The sequence below is a fragment of the Acipenser ruthenus genome, chromosome 28 (assembly GCF_902713425.1).
Source record: "Acipenser ruthenus chromosome 28, fAciRut3.2 maternal haplotype, whole genome shotgun sequence".
Taxonomy (NCBI): Eukaryota; Metazoa; Chordata; class Actinopteri; order Acipenseriformes; family Acipenseridae; genus Acipenser; species Acipenser ruthenus.
Window position 1 is genome coordinate 17,366,416 of NC_081216.1, and position 17,638 is coordinate 17,384,053.

Genomic DNA, 17,638 nt, shown 5'->3' on the forward strand with positions numbered 1-17,638 from the left:
CCTCTAATTTTAAGCTCTGGCAGCTACAGAGAGCCACCATTCAACACCGAGAGAGAAACAGTGAATACCTACTGTACTTCAGTCTTGCCTGGCTGTTGACTTTGATAAAAGCTGCATAGTGGTGAAGAATGAAAATCAGAATGCACAGCAAGAAATGAGAACTGACTGGAGTCTGACTTGGAGGCATCCGCACGTGTTCTGAAAACCGCAATACAAAACAGAGAGAAAAAACACACACACACACTGGGAACAGCAAACAAAGGAAAATCACTACAACACAGACAGGGGCATATACTGTAGTACATTAGGAAATATGAAGAGGCAGGGCAGACTTTTGCCCTGCCTGTGGTGCAGTCAGATTGCTGGCTTATACAAACACTGTAAAAATGTGCAAGCTCAATCAAATTTGAGACGAATAGGAGTTAAAAAGCTATAGACATTGATCCTTGAATTGGTGCATCCTATGACAAGAGGCTACCTGTATCCAGAATACAGCTAAATCGATTTGGAACAGCCACAGGAATTCCCAGTCTCAATTTACACTGAAAATAGAAAGTGAATACCAGTAATGCCTTTCCTGGGTAAGGCCAACTACTCATTAATAACCAAGTTGCCAAATGACATATTAGTTTCTTATCAAGGATCAGGCAACTGTATGGTTAGGGTCAAAGCAACAATATATGTCTGTACATCCATACATTCCCCACCACAGCTGTAATGACAAAAGTATTATCATAAGGAACATGGAAAAGTAGATCAAATTGAGTTACATTCGCTGTATGTAAATGTAAAAATAGAAGAAGTGTAAAAACTATACATATGGATAGAGCACTATTCAATAAACTTGTGTGACATACTGTACATAAAAGCAGACATTTCCCATTATCCCCATATTCTGATACTGCCAATAACTTGTGCCTATCAAGTGGTTGTAGACAAAAACCCTAAAAGTGGGACAAGGGCTATAACCCATGATGTTGGGATTTTAAAAAATAAATAAATAAATAAATAAATAAATAAATAAATTAATTAATTAATTAATTAATTAATTAATTAATTAATTAATTAATTAATTAATTAATTAATTAATTCGATTGAGTTTTCCATTTTGTAATTGAAATTGAGATTTTGAAAAAATATGATGCTTCAACGTAATACAGTTTAACTTCACATAATATCACAGCTTTGTATAGACACTGGCAACTGGTAGCACGCATCTAATAAAACCAAACACACACCAAACCGTATACAGAGTAAGAATTAAAAGCCTGCACACCTCCCAGCACTTGCTATTCCGCGATCATAACATTTAAAATACACTCCAACGTCTGGACTCCATTTGTAACTGCACAGGCTGGCTTTACCCTTCCCATGTGTACGACAAGATAAAGGCAAAATAGGGAAACAATTGTTTTTTTGTTTTGTTTTCCTTTTCACAACACAGTTAAGTTTCCAAACCTTCTCAGGTTACAGACACTGATAATTATTGTAGGCATGTGCATCATGTAACACAGTGTGGCATTTGTATTTAATATAAAATTGCATAAGTTCTATATTAATTTACTGCATCATATAAACAACAAGGTGGAGTTCATACTGTATGTATTTGCAGGTGGGCGTTCCCTCCTTGTTAGACTTGTCTAACTTAAAAGACATAACCAGATAGCACTGAAACTAGCTTCTCCGTTTCCATCTTGTCCCTCTATTGAAATCTGGGCAATACAAAGGGGGAAGGGGCCCCTCAATGGAATCAGTGCTAGTGTATTCAGGGTTGAGACACGTGTGAGGCAGAATCTATTGTTCAGGATGGCAATATCATCATCAGTCCATTAACATAAGCCCCCTACATTAGTCCATGTTCCTCTCCAAATACATAATAAAAGGAGAAATCACAAAATGCATTTTGGGATTTAATAAGACCTCAAGGGAAAAACGGACTCTGTGTGCAATTTATAATTATGATGATCCTTTGTTAAATGTTCACTATGCTGCCAAAATTATTTTGTTCCTATTTCAAGACTTTTTCCTAAAATCTGATTTTATTTTACTATTACAATTATTCTTAATTTGTTCTTATTACAGTAAAGAGCATTAGTAAAGAAATATTTTCTAAATTTGGCAGAGGACCTACTTCCATAGGTTTACCAAACTACAAAGCACTCAGTGGTAGACTATGGAGTAATATTGAATTTTTTTTTTACTGAGTTTAGAATTCCACGTCTATTTCTGTTGGCTTTCTGGTTTGTTTACATTCTCTCAAGGCATGGTTTAAAACAGAAACAAGTGTTCCAATACTGTAATTATGCTGACGTCATCCTCAGCAAACATTGCCTGCGCCATTTGAACTCTTGACCTTCTAAACCCCATGCGAACGTTCTACCATAAAACAGTATTGTGGCGTGAGTTTTGTATGAAAGCAGGGTCAGTTGTTGCAGGGAAAACAAAGTTTACTTCTAAAACTGACCAGAAAGGTGAAAACAGAAGCCACAGAAATACTTGCGGCTAGTCTTGTACTGCAGGGGCCTTGATGCGCCAAAAGTCAGTTTTTCTTTTTGTTGATCTTGCCTTGCTGTAAGCAGTGCTGAAATAAAATTCCTTCATTGCACTAAAGGAGTACTTTATCAGACACTACAAGCAGACCACTACTAGTCTAGCACATGCATAAACCATCCACAACTGCACCAGAATGCACCATTTTAATCCCTTTTTTCAAAATCCCATTTCAATCCCCTCCCACACTCCCCCCCTCTGCGCAACGCGCCACTATGAGATCTTACTATCTTGTAAGTGCCACATACCTTAAAACGAATTGAAAACCCTGTACAGTACTGCCGATTTATCAAGCAAGCACACCACTGATTTCACAAGCCTGGTACTTTGAGGCCTGCAGTGACTCCCTGGCCTCACTCAGGTATACCTTTGGGGGGGGGGGGGGGGGGGGGGGGGTGCAGAAAGAAGCAGATTAAACATTCAAAATCTACCATATGGTACAGTAATGTGTCTGTGACCAAAACATGTATTTGTTTTACTTGCGATGTAACACACACAAACACACTGTTAAAAGATTTTTCAAATTACCCTTTAATTATTTAAACAATGATGGAATGTAGATGGCAGTTTAGATCAATTGACGAGACTCCATTATATTAATATAAAAATAAAAACCTTATTCTATTACGTTCCACTATAATTTACCAAATACCACCTTAAATAATCACAGCCATGCAAATCACTGCAATCACTGTTAATATTTATAGCAAAATGCTGCTGGCCTGGGGCCACAGCTTACAGGGCTTTGGCAATGAAATCTCACTCCTAGCAAAGAACGGAGGCTCTTTTTGTCTTTCACGGATGCCCTCTTTTTCATGTCTACAGTATAAAATCAGGGGAATACTGCTGAACAAGGAGAAACATTAATGACTTCAGAGATGGAGCAGCATACACTGGAAATAAAGCCTGGGGTTTTCCATCATCTCAACCTGTTTGGAGCTGTGGCAGTTCTGGTAGCAGCTTCACAAGCAATCCAGGACAGGAAAAATACCAAACAGCCTTTGGAAAGCAAACTGCATGGCGTGCTGAACAGAATCTTCACAAGCATAGTCTCATCAAACATTAAAATAGCCCACCTTTGTAACAAACTGACCCACAGTTGCAACTTCTACAATTGGCAATATAAGCACCTACACCAGTTCCGTTCTTTCCAATGCCTGACTCACCTGTGATTCACTGAGCTGAGAGGCACAGGTAATATCCTGGCTATATGGACTGCAGAGCAGGTACCCATCTGCGATAGACAGATTATCAATGGGCTGGAGTAGAGTACCAGTGAGTCGATCGTCCTGGCACATGACTCAAAGATCTTCTTCCAAATTAAAAAGCTATTTTTATGAGCACACAGTAATCGTTTTAACAACAGTATCTAAAGTTTAAGTTTTATCCAGATTTCTATGAACACATGAATAGTTACAATATGGTGTAAGTTTACAATAAAGTGCATTTTTATTATCAACTTGTACATCACCACTGTGGTCTGCTCTAAACTTTCATTTAAAATAAATACACAATTGATTAATATTGATGTTTTTCCTCTATGTCAATATCTAGCTCCTGAACAAACCGTGAAATATGGCTTAACTGTGAATTAACTGGATTTGTGCCTTGAGTTTTCTTGACACTATCACCTTAACAGATATAGCAGGTGTTTTTACCTGTAGCAAGGCAGCGCTTGATGTTTTCATGTGATGCAGACACTCTCCATTCTGCATTTAATCAGCCAGGGAAATCCAGACTAAGCCAGTCCAGTATTTACATGATGCCTAAAGTTCTGAGTTTTTATAAGCCTGAAGGCTACAAAAAGCTCTTTGATACATTAAATAGTTCTGAGCATGTATGACACCAAACAAAATGCTTGCTTTTTCTTTTCTTTACTCCACAAGGAGCTACTGCGTATTTTAATTTGGCTCAAATTTAATTTTTCTTTTATTGCACACAAGTCGATTGCCTCTTACTACTGGGTCAGCAAGCCTTGAATGAGGACAGGGCCTGCTTTGTAAAAAATGATTAACTGCAATTAATTTAGGATCGCAAAGACTTATTCAGCTTTATTTTTATTGTAATTTACTGCGTACAAGCTACCAGAGAATATAAAACATCCAATGGTTATTAAAAATCTTAATAAACCGATATAGGTTCTGTCCTACTTTACTGGCTGCAACATGCAACAAAACCAGGAAATGGACATAGACTTTATTATAAGTCATAAAAACACACTTTTAAGCCTGTAGACTAGTGTCTACTAAACTCACAGCAAGACCTTAAACTGCTCTGCAATGGAAGTTTCAATCTCTGCATATAAAGTTCTCTTTATAACTACAGCTTAAATGGAGATTTTAAATTTGCACTTCATATACCGGTAGACCGACAGGCTTGAGAGATTTCCGAGGGCCCTTCGTTCGTCTTTAAGGGCCAGTTTCTATTTGCACTGTAGGGGTGAATGGGTTTGTACATGGCAAGAACCCTTGAGATGAAGAGGCAGAAAAAACAAGCAAGGGAAATAGGTGATCCCTTAAATGCATTTACATGCAGCTTCATAAGCACAACTTGAAAACCACTCTCTGCACCGGATTCCTTGTTGCTGCCTCTGAACCCTATGCTCTCCTCATCCAGGTACTAGCTTGTCTCATTAGACAGCAGCCCCTGGGAGTCGACGGGGCCTGGAACACTCAAGGAAGGCCCTTGTCACAATGGTGAAGATGATTCTGTTAGGTCTGATGCAGCTTGGCGGAGACACAGTGGCTGCAGTAACCAGATGGCAACGCTGTGATGAGAACCAAGTAACTTTACCCTTGTAAAAATTTCCCATAATAAAAGCATAGCAAAGTTTAATAAAGCATAGTGAAAGCATGGTAACGCATGGTTAAGTTATATTAATAAACATGGCAAACTAAGGTCAACTATGGTAAATGCATAGTATAACCATGGGAAAAAAATTCATTGCAAAATATACTGTGATAAACTTTAATCACCATAGAAACAGAACAGAATAGGGCTGTAAGAATTGTGTTTAGTTTTCTAAACGGTTCCACTTTGACATGTTTAAACGTCAACTTATTTGGAATATTGGTAATGACTCCAATCACCGGTAACAAGAAGCGATATGGTTTAAAATAAATGAAGTATTAAGGTGTATAAGACACAAAGGCCAGCATTTCACATGCACATTTCTAATAACTACTAGACACAATTCAAAACGTTTAATGTTTGGATCATTCTTAAACAACCTACTTAATTTTTTAATTTTATTTGTATTGCAGTCTGGTGATGAACATAGACTTCAAACTGTGTGTAGCTAAAGCGATTTCCCTAAAGTCTCTGTATAGTATGTGCACTGGAAAACAATGCATGTTTAAAACTACTGTTTAGCTCTTCAAAACCATTAGTCTAAACCCATCAGGCCCTTCCAGTCCAGGTCTTTCTCAAACCATATTCTTAACAATTGAAACCTCTATCTGGGTCCCAAAGTAGTAAATTAGTTCATTATATCTGCAGTGGAGTGGAATGGCTGAAACAGTGAGCCAGCGATGCTAAATATCATCCTGAGATTCCAGTAACCAATGAGCCAGGTTTCTATTAGGATCAGTGAAATCAGCGCAAAACTTGCTGAGAGTCTTGTACAGTACTAGGTATGTATATTTTTGCGAGCTGCTTGGAATAAACTTGTTAAGGCTGACGGGATAAAGAAGCATCCAATTAAGTTCCAATTATTGTGTTTTTTTATGCAGGCCCAATCTACGGGTAACACATGTTATTGTAAAGGAATCAGTTTTTCAACTGGAGCAAAAAAACAAAAGTGAAACACTATTGTAATTCATCCTCCAAAACCTGGAATTACACTAACGTTATACTTCTCCATAAATTGTACTGTTAAGTTTATCTAAGCAACAACAAGCGTTTACATAAATTGTATTATATTCTTCACATTTACAGTTTATAATCCTTCATGTTTACATACCATACAGGCTACAATAATAGATACAGCTACATACCGTATGGTGCTTGTCATGGGTTGTCCAGAGTCCTAATTTATGACAGAACACATCTGGGTGACTGGAAGCTGTGTCGAATGTGTAAAAACGGACTATTGCCTTATCGAGAACGTCCGCCGATCTATACTTAATAGAATCAAGCTTGTATTAAAAGCTCAAGAAATGAATGCAGCACAATATTGATTTTAAATACAGTAAATTTGCTGAGCATAAATGGGTAAATTAATCATTTTAGAGAAATAATTTCTAAACATTTGTGGCAAGCGTGACCAGTGCTTTAAGCTGCAATGTCCCACAATCATGTTCAATTTGTAACTGAAGTTCATTGGTATCTCTAGTTTATTCCATATACACAGTATGTATAACCCAATACATGCTCACTGGTAGTTTCAGCTGTAGGGGCATTCCCTTTAAATATAAATAAATATATATATATATATATATATATATATATATATATATATATATATATATATATATATATATATATATATATATATATATATATATATATATATTATATATATATATATATATATATATATATATACACATACATACATACATACTACACACACACACACATATATACTAAGAACTGGCAGGTTACAAGGTTTACAGCTAGGTGGGGACCTACTGTAGAGTCAATGGAAGTCAATGGAATCAGTGAGTCGGCTGAGCCAGGCTTCAAACCAGTCTCCCTCTTTGTACAGCAGATCTTATTTGCCGGGACTGTCCCGTTTTTTGAACACATCCCCCAGACAACTCCCGTATTTTCTCCTGTATTTTGCTCAGAACTCTGCTGTTAAACCCCGTTAAGTCAGCATACCTTTCAAAAAGTCATTTTCTCGCTAACATTTCATCTACTAAAATAATGGATACCGTGTCATGTACGGTCTGTGGTTATTGCAATCTCCGCCTGTATCCAGCAGGGTTTAGCATAGTGGCAGGCAGGCATGCATTCATTCAGTGCCTGAGGCAAGCTCACATCCTTAGCTATCTGCAATGGCTGCACGTGCGATAAGCCCTCCTCATCCGGTAAAAAAAAAAAAAAAATATTGATGCAAATTTCAAGCTTCTTGGGCCACAAAATATTCTCACATAATCCCAAGCAACGTTGGAAAAAGGAGTACTTTCTGTAAACAATGCAGGACTGCTTTTAATGGGACATGGGAGCAAGAATTGTGATTGTGGTAAGAGAGAGATCACAAAAACACCAAAAAGCCAGTGACACTCAGAAAACCAGCACTTCAATAACATCTTTCATTGCCAAAAGAAAAACAGAGATCAAGAAAGTTAGATATGAAGAGACCTTTACATGTTGGGACTAGTTTAGCAAATACAACTACAGTACAATAAGAACCACAGAGACCAAGAGGTAATTTGATAGTGAAGCTTCTCATGGTTGTTTTTATGTTTAATATTTTTTCTTTTTAAAAGCAATTAGAAGGAGCAGCCTATCATTCTACCAAATAATCAAGTGGAATAGTTGTATGCCTGTGTTCACTTGAATTCAGGCCACTACGATTTCAGTTTACAAACACACATACATGCAGTTGCTGTTATGTCGTAGTACAATTATTTATGTCTGAATTTCCCTATTAAAAGAAACTGCAAACGGATCAAATTTCTCCTCAAAAAAAGAAAAGAAAAATAAGCTGTATGCCTGTATGTCTGCCCTTGACCTGAATCTGGGTCTCCTCACAGAAACACAGGAAGTTGCGCTGGCTGTCACCACTTCACTCCTGTTTCCAGAAGGACCTGGACTGTACATTAGGGAAGCAATACTGTATGGATGATAATTGCTTTTTCTAAAATGTAACTGATAGATCATCCATAACTATATAAAACACATCAACAATATTTTAACATATGGTAGAATATGTAGTGATACGAAAATAAATGTATATCTTGACAAAAAAATATATATAATTTATTTTAGCATTACTACATAATTTAACTAAACTTAAAAGGTGATACTCTGCTAGCCCAGCTGTAGCCCTGTCTTTACCCACAGGCCCTTGTCAGACTGCTAACTATCTCCATCCAACTGAATTAATTATGTGACTTGTGAACTAGCATCCAGTGTGTTCTGAGGACCAAGGCCACGAAACTAATTTCACTGAAGACTGATTGGAACAAAGTCCTCCAAAGGTAAAGGGCTTGTGAACAACCTCATGCTGGTCCCTCTATAGCTGCATCACATTGGGTGAAAACAGCCTAGCTCAACACAGTATGTTCCTGAAATGTCCCTTTTATTTTGATATTGAAAAGGGTGGGTGGCAATTGCCTTCTGGAGGTGGTCTTGGCTAGATCCTTACTGTATGTTGCCAGCCTGTCTACAACTGCTCTTCTCTGTGTTAAATACCAGGCTTTTCACAAGGGGCAATATCAGCAACAGTCAGCTTCTAGATCTACTGCACCTTTTACACAACCAGCCTCCCAGCACTGCCTGCAGAAACACAGAGCAGCAGCTTTCAGAGAAGCCCCTTTTATACAGGAGAACAGATGAAACAAGAGAGCAAGAGCAGAGTTTCCACTAGATCAGCCAGGGTTTGTGCTACATAGGAGTGAAGTCCACTGAAAGCGGTGTCATGGGTTAAAAAATGGGTGAAAGCTCATTATTCATATGGATCAAAACAAATATTATTATTATTATTATTATTATTATTATTATTAAATAATAATAATAATAATAATAACCTGCAAGCGGTGTAATGGCGGGTTGCTTGACCTCTTACACCAATAACTAATGTCATGTATTAACCCTTTCAGTCCTGAATTATATATTCGTTGCGCTGAAGAAGAAACTCCTTTATTAGGTATACATGAGAACAGGACAAAATGTGTGCATATATTTATACGCTACCTCAGAGACTGGGACCTAGGAGTCCCGTGAGGTTCCAACGTGATTTCCAATGGCATATGTTAACATACGGCAGTCCCACCAGGACTGAAAGAGTTATAATGATAAAATATGTGTTTATGTCATCCAACACATGGATATATGGTCAAAGGTGATCAAAATGAGAATTTTTAACACCCTCAGGACATGTGTGGCATGAGTTATACAGCTCTTCTTTTGTATGCAAACAACACCTGCCCTGGCACCATTTTCTCAAATATAAATGGTTTAGTATTGTCTTCCACAAGTGGAGAAAACGCCTCTGAAATTTGGTCCACTTGAGCTGGAATGCCCTTTGTCTCTGATCTCAGTAGCATAATTAAAATGTACACACACCCCAGTCTGCCATAACTCTGTGTGTACTGGAAGGTATAACAAGTTGACATCACTTGGCATCTAACTAGGTCACCAAAAAAAGCTGACTTCAGTTCTTAGTATAAATAAAGAAAACAATTCAATATCGTTCACCCTTTGGCGCATCAATTTTAGTGTTTCCACAAGAGAACAGTAGAGCCAAAAGGTGAATGGGGAACAAACAGATGCACATAACCCTAACAGATGGCTTCCTAAACGTGGCCAAAAAAGGATGCTACAGTATGTGGTGAAGTCATCAATAAGAGGTCAGGTCAGATTAACACTGTTCGTTAAATAATATCTAACTCATAACCTTGGTAACCATAATCTTTCAAGACTTTAAACATCTTTAAAAAAAAAATTCTCTCAAGGGTTTCAGTGCTGTTTACATGCCTTGCAACTGGCTTTTGAACAACAGGCTATTGTGACTACTAGCAGCAAGTGGATTTCATGATCTTGGGCCATGAGTGGGCAACTACAGTATGGCACTTTTTAATCTGTCTGTAGCAATGTTCTAAATCATTTAAATGAACCAATTCAACCTGATTTAAAATGACCCAGATTCACCCCCAATCCCCCATGATGTTATTCATTGTAGGAGATATCATCTTGTACAGTGTTGGTTCTGACTGCTCAAATGCAGCAAAATTACATCTCTTATATAAAATAAAATAAATAAATAAAATAAAATAAAAAAGGAGGCATCCTGAACAATGTGTTACCTTACTCACAAAAACAAAAGATGGTACTCGGGAACTGCTAGTAAACCTAAAAAGCATTTGTTTTTTTAAAAATGCACAGGATGACATCTGTACACAAGATAAGATGTACTGGAACTTTGGTAACTATTGGTTGATTTCTTAGAATTACAATGCCAAGAAAGAAAAGTAGCAGAAGCAATACACTAGCATGCACCAATAATTTGCCAGTGTTTAAGCCTAAGAGCCAAGAAAAGCTACATTAAAGTCACCCAGAGTAATGCAGAACAACCACCACCTTCTACTTCCAGCACAAGAGCAACATGTCAGAAAACCCATTACACAGTGGAGGGAACAGGCTGCAACCTAGAGAACTGGTACTACTGTGACACAGACAGAAGGAGCCAATCACTGCAGCTGTCCCATTCTGAATACAAACTTACTGCAGTGCAAACGCACACACCGGGCAATGGAATCCCCACCTGTGCAGATTCCATTATCAGGACCAGCATGGCCACTGGATGAGATAGCAGGGATTTTCTAAACCTGCTTGCCCTTTTTTTCTATTGATTTCTAATCAGCTTCCCGTAAGTGACTGTTCATGAAGCAACTGTATTAAATTGTGTAAGCCACAGATAAAGGACTGGAACTAAAATAAATGTAAGCTACATTATCATTTACACCGCAGTGAAGTGGTTAGTAGTCCGGATTAGTCAGCGTAGTCTACAGTACAACGTACAGATCATTTAAACCATCAGGCGGGCTGAAGGAAGAGAGAATTTAATAGATAATGGGGAAGATGTTTGTTTATCCAGGTTTAACGTAGATACATGATTAACTATTCAGTCAAACAGACACCGTTACTGCTGGATTTATATAACTTGTAGTTATTTTAAAGTGCTCAATTGCAGATTGCCCTAGGAGATCTAAACAGAGGATCAGCACTATAAACACAATCTGCTGTACAACATCTAATCATTACAGTACGGTACGGTACACAAACACCAGAAGATACTGTAGCAGGGGAAACATCTGTGGCTATTCTCAGTGGAAGTAACCTTAAAACAGCATCTCAGATGAAACTGACTCATTGATAGAGTAGACTTGCTTGACCAACAGCGTAGTCAAGGGGTTGGACTAGACCACTGCAATGGGTTAGGCAGTCAAACCAGTTAGTTAAACTTGAGAGCCGGTTAGATTTGCTTGCTGTCCCAGGAACCTCTTGAAAAAAAAAAAAAAAAGATGCTGCATCTCAATGATGCTAAAGTTTGAATTGAAAATAACCCCCCCTGCTGCGCTTGCTCCAAGCAGCGCAGGTCTGCCCATATGACCAGCTCATATGGTCCAGGTGTTCAATACCTCTGTTTGGCAACCTTTAAAATAACTTGATCAAAAATGCTTGAGGGGGAAACAAGAACCAGTACATGTAACCTTCTGGAACACATGACCTTCTCCTAAACCAGGAAGGGTCATTTAATTGAATCCATGCTATGCGTCCAAGAGCGACTCACTGACAGCATTCCACGTTCACATCTATTCGAACTACAATGGTCACTATCCCATCCAGCACACTGTGTCCAGGGTCTAAGGGAAAACTCTTAGGGTGGCGCCTCTGACTTTGGGATTAAATCTGCAGCTACTGGCTGCGTACACGTGTTTGCTTAATCACATAATGGAAGTGCAGCATTGTAGTGGAATAGGCATCTCCGTCTTCTATAAATAACAGGCTCCGGTTTAACAAAGCAGAGGAAGCAATCAGCACTGATGGGTCAATAAAACCACAGAACATGGAGAACCCCACCCCCACCTCCTCTACATGGCACGTTTAACATGTTCACAAGTGGCAGACCTCTCCAGTCAGGAGAACCTGGATATTTATATACATGTATAACAATTTAAAAGATGGACAGGCAAATAATAAAAAAAAAGCTTGCAGGCACTCAAGACAAATATTTGAACAAGCCTCATTGATAATATTTCTGGATAAATACCAGTAGGCAAACTCTATGAAGAATGCCTTGAGATTAAATGCATTTTTAAAGGAGAAAATAGACGCTTACACTGTGAATGAGATAAATAAACCTACACCACCAATAATAATAATAATAATAATAATAATAATAATTTCTTTAATGATTGATTGCATTGTGTCCAGACCAGTGACCGTATTTAAGTAGTGTGCATCTGCTACTGTCAGGCAGCTAATGACTGCTTGGAAATACCTGCATGTGCCGGTGAATACAATAAAAACCACAAGAGCGCCATGGAAAATAAATCAATGCTAAACCGGCGAGATAGTATTTCAATATATGATTCACAGTAAAGTTGTTTTGCTTTTGTTTTTAGAATAGGCGGTATTGATGTTCCGGTGCAGTCGGGGCTCTGGCACTAAATCCCTCTTATAAAATTGGGGACTGCAGATTTTGTAACCACACAGCAAACGAGCTCGGCAGCGGCAGCTGTGTGAGGGAAGGTAACGCCTATGTTGTAGCTTTTTTAGACAACAGATGGGCAAAAACACCCTGCAACTCGGTGCTGTTTTTGGGCTGCACAATGAATGTTGCATCACTTATGCATCTGCCAGTGTTCGGAGCGATAGTATATATTGCTCCTTAGCCGTCACCAACGCACTCGAATTTTACATCATTAGCCAAGACCATTTTAAACACACACAACACAGTTCTTGTGCGATAGTGTGTGCCATTTGTGTTGCACTGACGAGATGTCAATTACCGACGCAGAAGCAGAAAAAACAAAACTTGCTTTTACAGTACTTCACAACAGGAATCAGTGCACATAGGTTTCCTATACGAAATTCCCTTTTTTGTTTGTTTTACAAAAAGAAAAGAAACAGGGCTGTATATGTGCCTTCGATCTTTAAACAATAATTGCTAATGAACCCGCACCTGCCATCTCATTATGCTGTGTAATTTTACACCACTTTCCTTTAACTCTTATCAACAACATTAATAAAATACACATTTCCATTAGTGTTACGTAACGTCTACTGCTATATTAAAATATATCTTGTTTTAAAAACCTTTGTACTATATAGGAGTTATGAATGATAACACAAGGTAACTATCGTCAGCCCAGATTACCACCATAGCCAGCATACGTTACTAAGCGTTTTTTTTTTTTTTAACGAAACATTGACAAGTTTACAAACACTTTAAAACCAGATAGACCACAATCGTAAATTATTCCATAAAGCAAAACACATCCATGAGATAAATCAAGCAGTACCACCACAAAAATAAATAAATCAAGAAAATGAGATTAATGTAAACCACCCGTCCCGTTGAGAGACCAAATAGCAATAATATTAATACTTTAAAATTCACTTCTAGTTATCACAATGATAACAATAATACAAACAATAATAATAACCAACGTGCTTCGTTTTAAATGCATCGAGAAACAAATGCTATAACAACTGCACCGGCGACTTTTATTCCAACAACAATAACAAAAAACAAACAATTCCATGATGTGATGCCAATGAAACATATTTAGGAGAACCGACCTGTCTGTCCTTTCCCCAACGTTTTTTCAAGGCGATACGGTCCAACACATTGGGCATGCTGAGCTCCGCTGATGTCTCTCCCCGACAATGACATTTTGCTTTCTGTGATAAGGATTTCTTATGTTTTATTGTGCCTATATTCAGAGAATAATGCAATGTTTTAAATCCTTTTCAATTTCTCTGAAGGTCCTGAAGAATTTCTTTATTGTGTTGCTATAATTCCCCAGCACCTGTTTCCTCTCGCAGTCTCGCCGAATGGGAACGACTCTCTTTCCTCCTTTGCAGTGTAGGGACGCGAACGCTCTAGTCTAAAATCCTAAGACCATTGTGCTAGGAGGGGGACCTTCACGCCTTAGCTCTGCCTCTATCGGAGCTGCAGAGCACTCCACACACAGCGGCGAGTTCAGACAGGAAGATCCCAAGCCGTCGTCGCTGATTGACACGGAAGCCGACCAAACAGAACGCATTTGCAACTGATCATACTATAGAATTAGGTTAGAATGTCTTCTTGTTGCAGTAAACACACACACACACAAAATAAATAATATTACATGATTGATATTGTTTATTTTTTCAGGTAAAATGCAAGTAATTTAAACCATTAGGTAGTATGTCTTTTTAATACTGTGCATGTTCAATACATTTTCTGTTAAGAACATTACTATACTTCAGCCGTCTAAGCACTTAAACATGCCAAAAAACAAAACATCATGTTCGGATCAAGTTTAGAGCAAAAACTATACAAGGATGACACAAGGATAAATAATTATTTCATGCATACATTGCACAAAAATGCCATGGTTATACTGTACCATACTGTACCTTGATGATGCAAGCAATGCATGGATCCCAGTCTACAAGATGTTAGTTTAGAAAAAAAGCTGCAAGGATTGTGCACATTTTGTGCAAGGTATGCATCAAACCATTCCTTAGCCTTGTGTCATCCTTGCATAGTTTTTGTATTTAACATGTTATGGTTCCCCATGTCCTAGCATGTTCCTCGCACTTATTCTTGTGTCCATAAGGCAGACACAGGGGACAGTCGATATTGTTTACATTCTCTAAAGCTTGCTTTTTTTTTTTCAAAATTCCTTATACATACAACATAGCAGTTTAAATATAAGTCTTGAGCTGAAGTATTGAATGCATATTCAGGTATGACAGTCTATAGTCATAAAACATTACCATACCAGAATGGCAAGAAATGTATTTTGCACTCTTTGCAATTGCAGGCATGCAACTGCCTTGTGAGCACTAAGCACACCATTGTCAGAAAACACTACATTATTTGTTTGACTCCAAAAAAGAAAAGAATTGGATGGGGAGCAATTACCAAAACTGACAGATAATCCCCCTGGTGGACACTAAACACATTACAGCACCATCATGTTATTCTCTTTGGAGGGGAGGAGGGGTACTAAGGAAGGGAGAGGTCTAAATACCCTAATATTCAATTTATGCTGTATATAATATTCGGTCTCCCTGGCTATCCAATTATTTTGTCCAGTGCCAATTGTGATGAATTGTGTGGTAGCTTTGTGATGTGGACAACTTCTCACAGAGGGCTTAATTGAGTAAACCAAAATCATTTCTACCCTATAAAAGATTAGTGTTGTGTACCATGGTAAAATCATAGCAAGGTGCAGTAAACATCATAAAAGCAGAGTGGAATCATGGTAAACCACAATTAAGCGCAACAGATAGTGTTGTGTGATACACTGCAGTTACAGATTCTGCCCCCTGTTGGTGAGATGAGAAGAGGTTAAAAGCTCTAAAACCACGAATGCAGAAGATCCCGGCTCTTTTGTATTGTGGTTAAGACGCACAGGGTCACCGGTTCACACCCAGCCCACTCCCTGTTACATAGCATGTCAAACCTCCTATAAGTATGGCAAAGCTTGGTAAACACATGTAGAAGCATGGTAAAAGTATAGTTACTTTACTGCACAACCTTACCATGGTAGATTTGAACCCTGGTCTATAAAAGTAAAAATCTAAGTTTGTTACTTTATAAGCCTGTGCCATCCATTGTAAAATGCTATCAGATTTATAGTTCTCCTGTTTTACTAGCTGGTTTGAAGATTAAATAGCTTTCTACTGCTGAAAAACACACATCGTTATCCATATCCATCCCGAGCCCATTCCATGGTTAAATGGTTACAAATCTGGTGATCCCAGTCAACATCAAACATGTCACCAAACCAGCTAAGGCTCTTCTTGCTGAATTAGAAGCAGCTACAGCATGCACCGCTTCACCATTCCCTCAGTGTTCAGTGTTCAAAGCGTATCTCAGCAGAAAGCTATGATCCCTGATGGCCCTCTACTGGTAGGTGTAAGGATGATGTCACAATCGAGCACAGTATGGAATCCTATGGTGTAGTCAGTGTTATAGCCTGCATTGACAAACGCTGCTTTCAGAAAACACACTACATTTGACAATAAGAATAATATGTGTACAGAGCTAATAGAAGTGGATGACCGGTAAGATTTATGGAAGTGTTTAGATTGCTTCTACCACTTTAATGCTATTATAGTAAATATTTCATGATCTTCAGAATAAGTTGTTAGAAGGCACAAAGATTGTTGAGACGTGGTTTTAGGTGTAGAAGGTATAGCAGATTACAAGTAATGTAGGCTGAAGGCACAGAAACAGTAACCTAATGGGGATCTGGGATCTTCTCAAGGACCACACAAGGTCCCCAGACCACAGGTTGGAAAGCTCTGCTGTAGTGGAATCAATGCTGAGCTGACAGTGCTGAGAAAAGCCTTGCCATCTGACAATGGTTGATGGGTCAAAGATTAATTTATCCTACAGAAAGACAACAAACAGAAACATGATTTCTAAGCCAGCAGGAACTACTGGGAGTAGGATTGAGCAGGTGTGCCCGCTTGAGCGACCAGATTGGTTTCCAGTCAGTCTAGTCTGGGATGCACAAACAGGAATGAAAACACAAGGCTTCCAGAGAGACAGTGGGGATCAAAATGTACTATCGAAAAAAATCTGTACCTATAGGGACTAAGTGGTGTCTGGGGCCACAACTATCACTTTGGCATTATGTTTACAACATTAATAAGTAGGGTGTCTCAGTGGCTTACCTGGTAAAGACACAGCCGTGTGGTGTGCAGTCATACTGCTCCTGTGGGTAGGGAGGTGAAATCGTCAGGGACTGTTTCTCTTCACTGTGCTACAGCAGCGAGGCATCTGGTGAGCTCAAGCAGACACCTCCTGCAGGGCTGGCCTTTGTCCTTCAGGGCAGGTAGCCTGCCGGCGTTCTGCTGTTGAGCTCCAGGGTGTAAAGAGGCAATTGGCATGGTCATGGGATCGGAGGACGTCCATTGTTCTTCAGTTCTCCCATTTTGTCATGGGGATTTCTGCTGTGAGGAAACATAATTGGACATTTTAAATTGTAGAGAAAATTTAATTGTCAAATTATAACTAAAAAAAATGATAAAAAATAATATCAGCAGACGTTTACTATTTCAAATACATTATTCAATAACAAAAATAGACAGTTTTGTAGTATACATTTTACCATATATTACATGATAATTGCATTTGCCTTACATAAAAAAAGACGGCCTATATGTTGGTTTCGAATACGCTGCTTAC

General features: G+C 38.5%; 1 protein-coding gene across 15 annotated transcripts in view; it reads right to left on the reverse strand.

Annotated features, from left to right (window-relative positions):
- Positions 1 to 14,483, reverse strand: part of LOC117435165 (serine/threonine-protein kinase BRSK2) — a 222,016-nt gene extending 207,533 nt beyond the window's left edge. For 5 of the 15 annotated variants that reach the window (XM_059002912.1, XM_059002911.1, XM_059002908.1 and 2 more), the window contains exon 1: positions 14,029 to 14,482. In XM_059002912.1, the coding sequence (XP_058858895.1) occupies positions 14,029 to 14,122 (94 nt within the window). In that variant the 5' untranslated portion in view covers positions 14,123 to 14,482. Of the gene's footprint in view, positions 1 to 14,028 lie in introns of all 15 variants that reach the window. The other 10 variants (XM_059002919.1, XM_034058173.3, XM_034058179.3 and 7 more) reach the window with 4 other exon arrangements.
- Between the last annotated feature and the right edge of the window lie 3,155 nt (positions 14,484 to 17,638).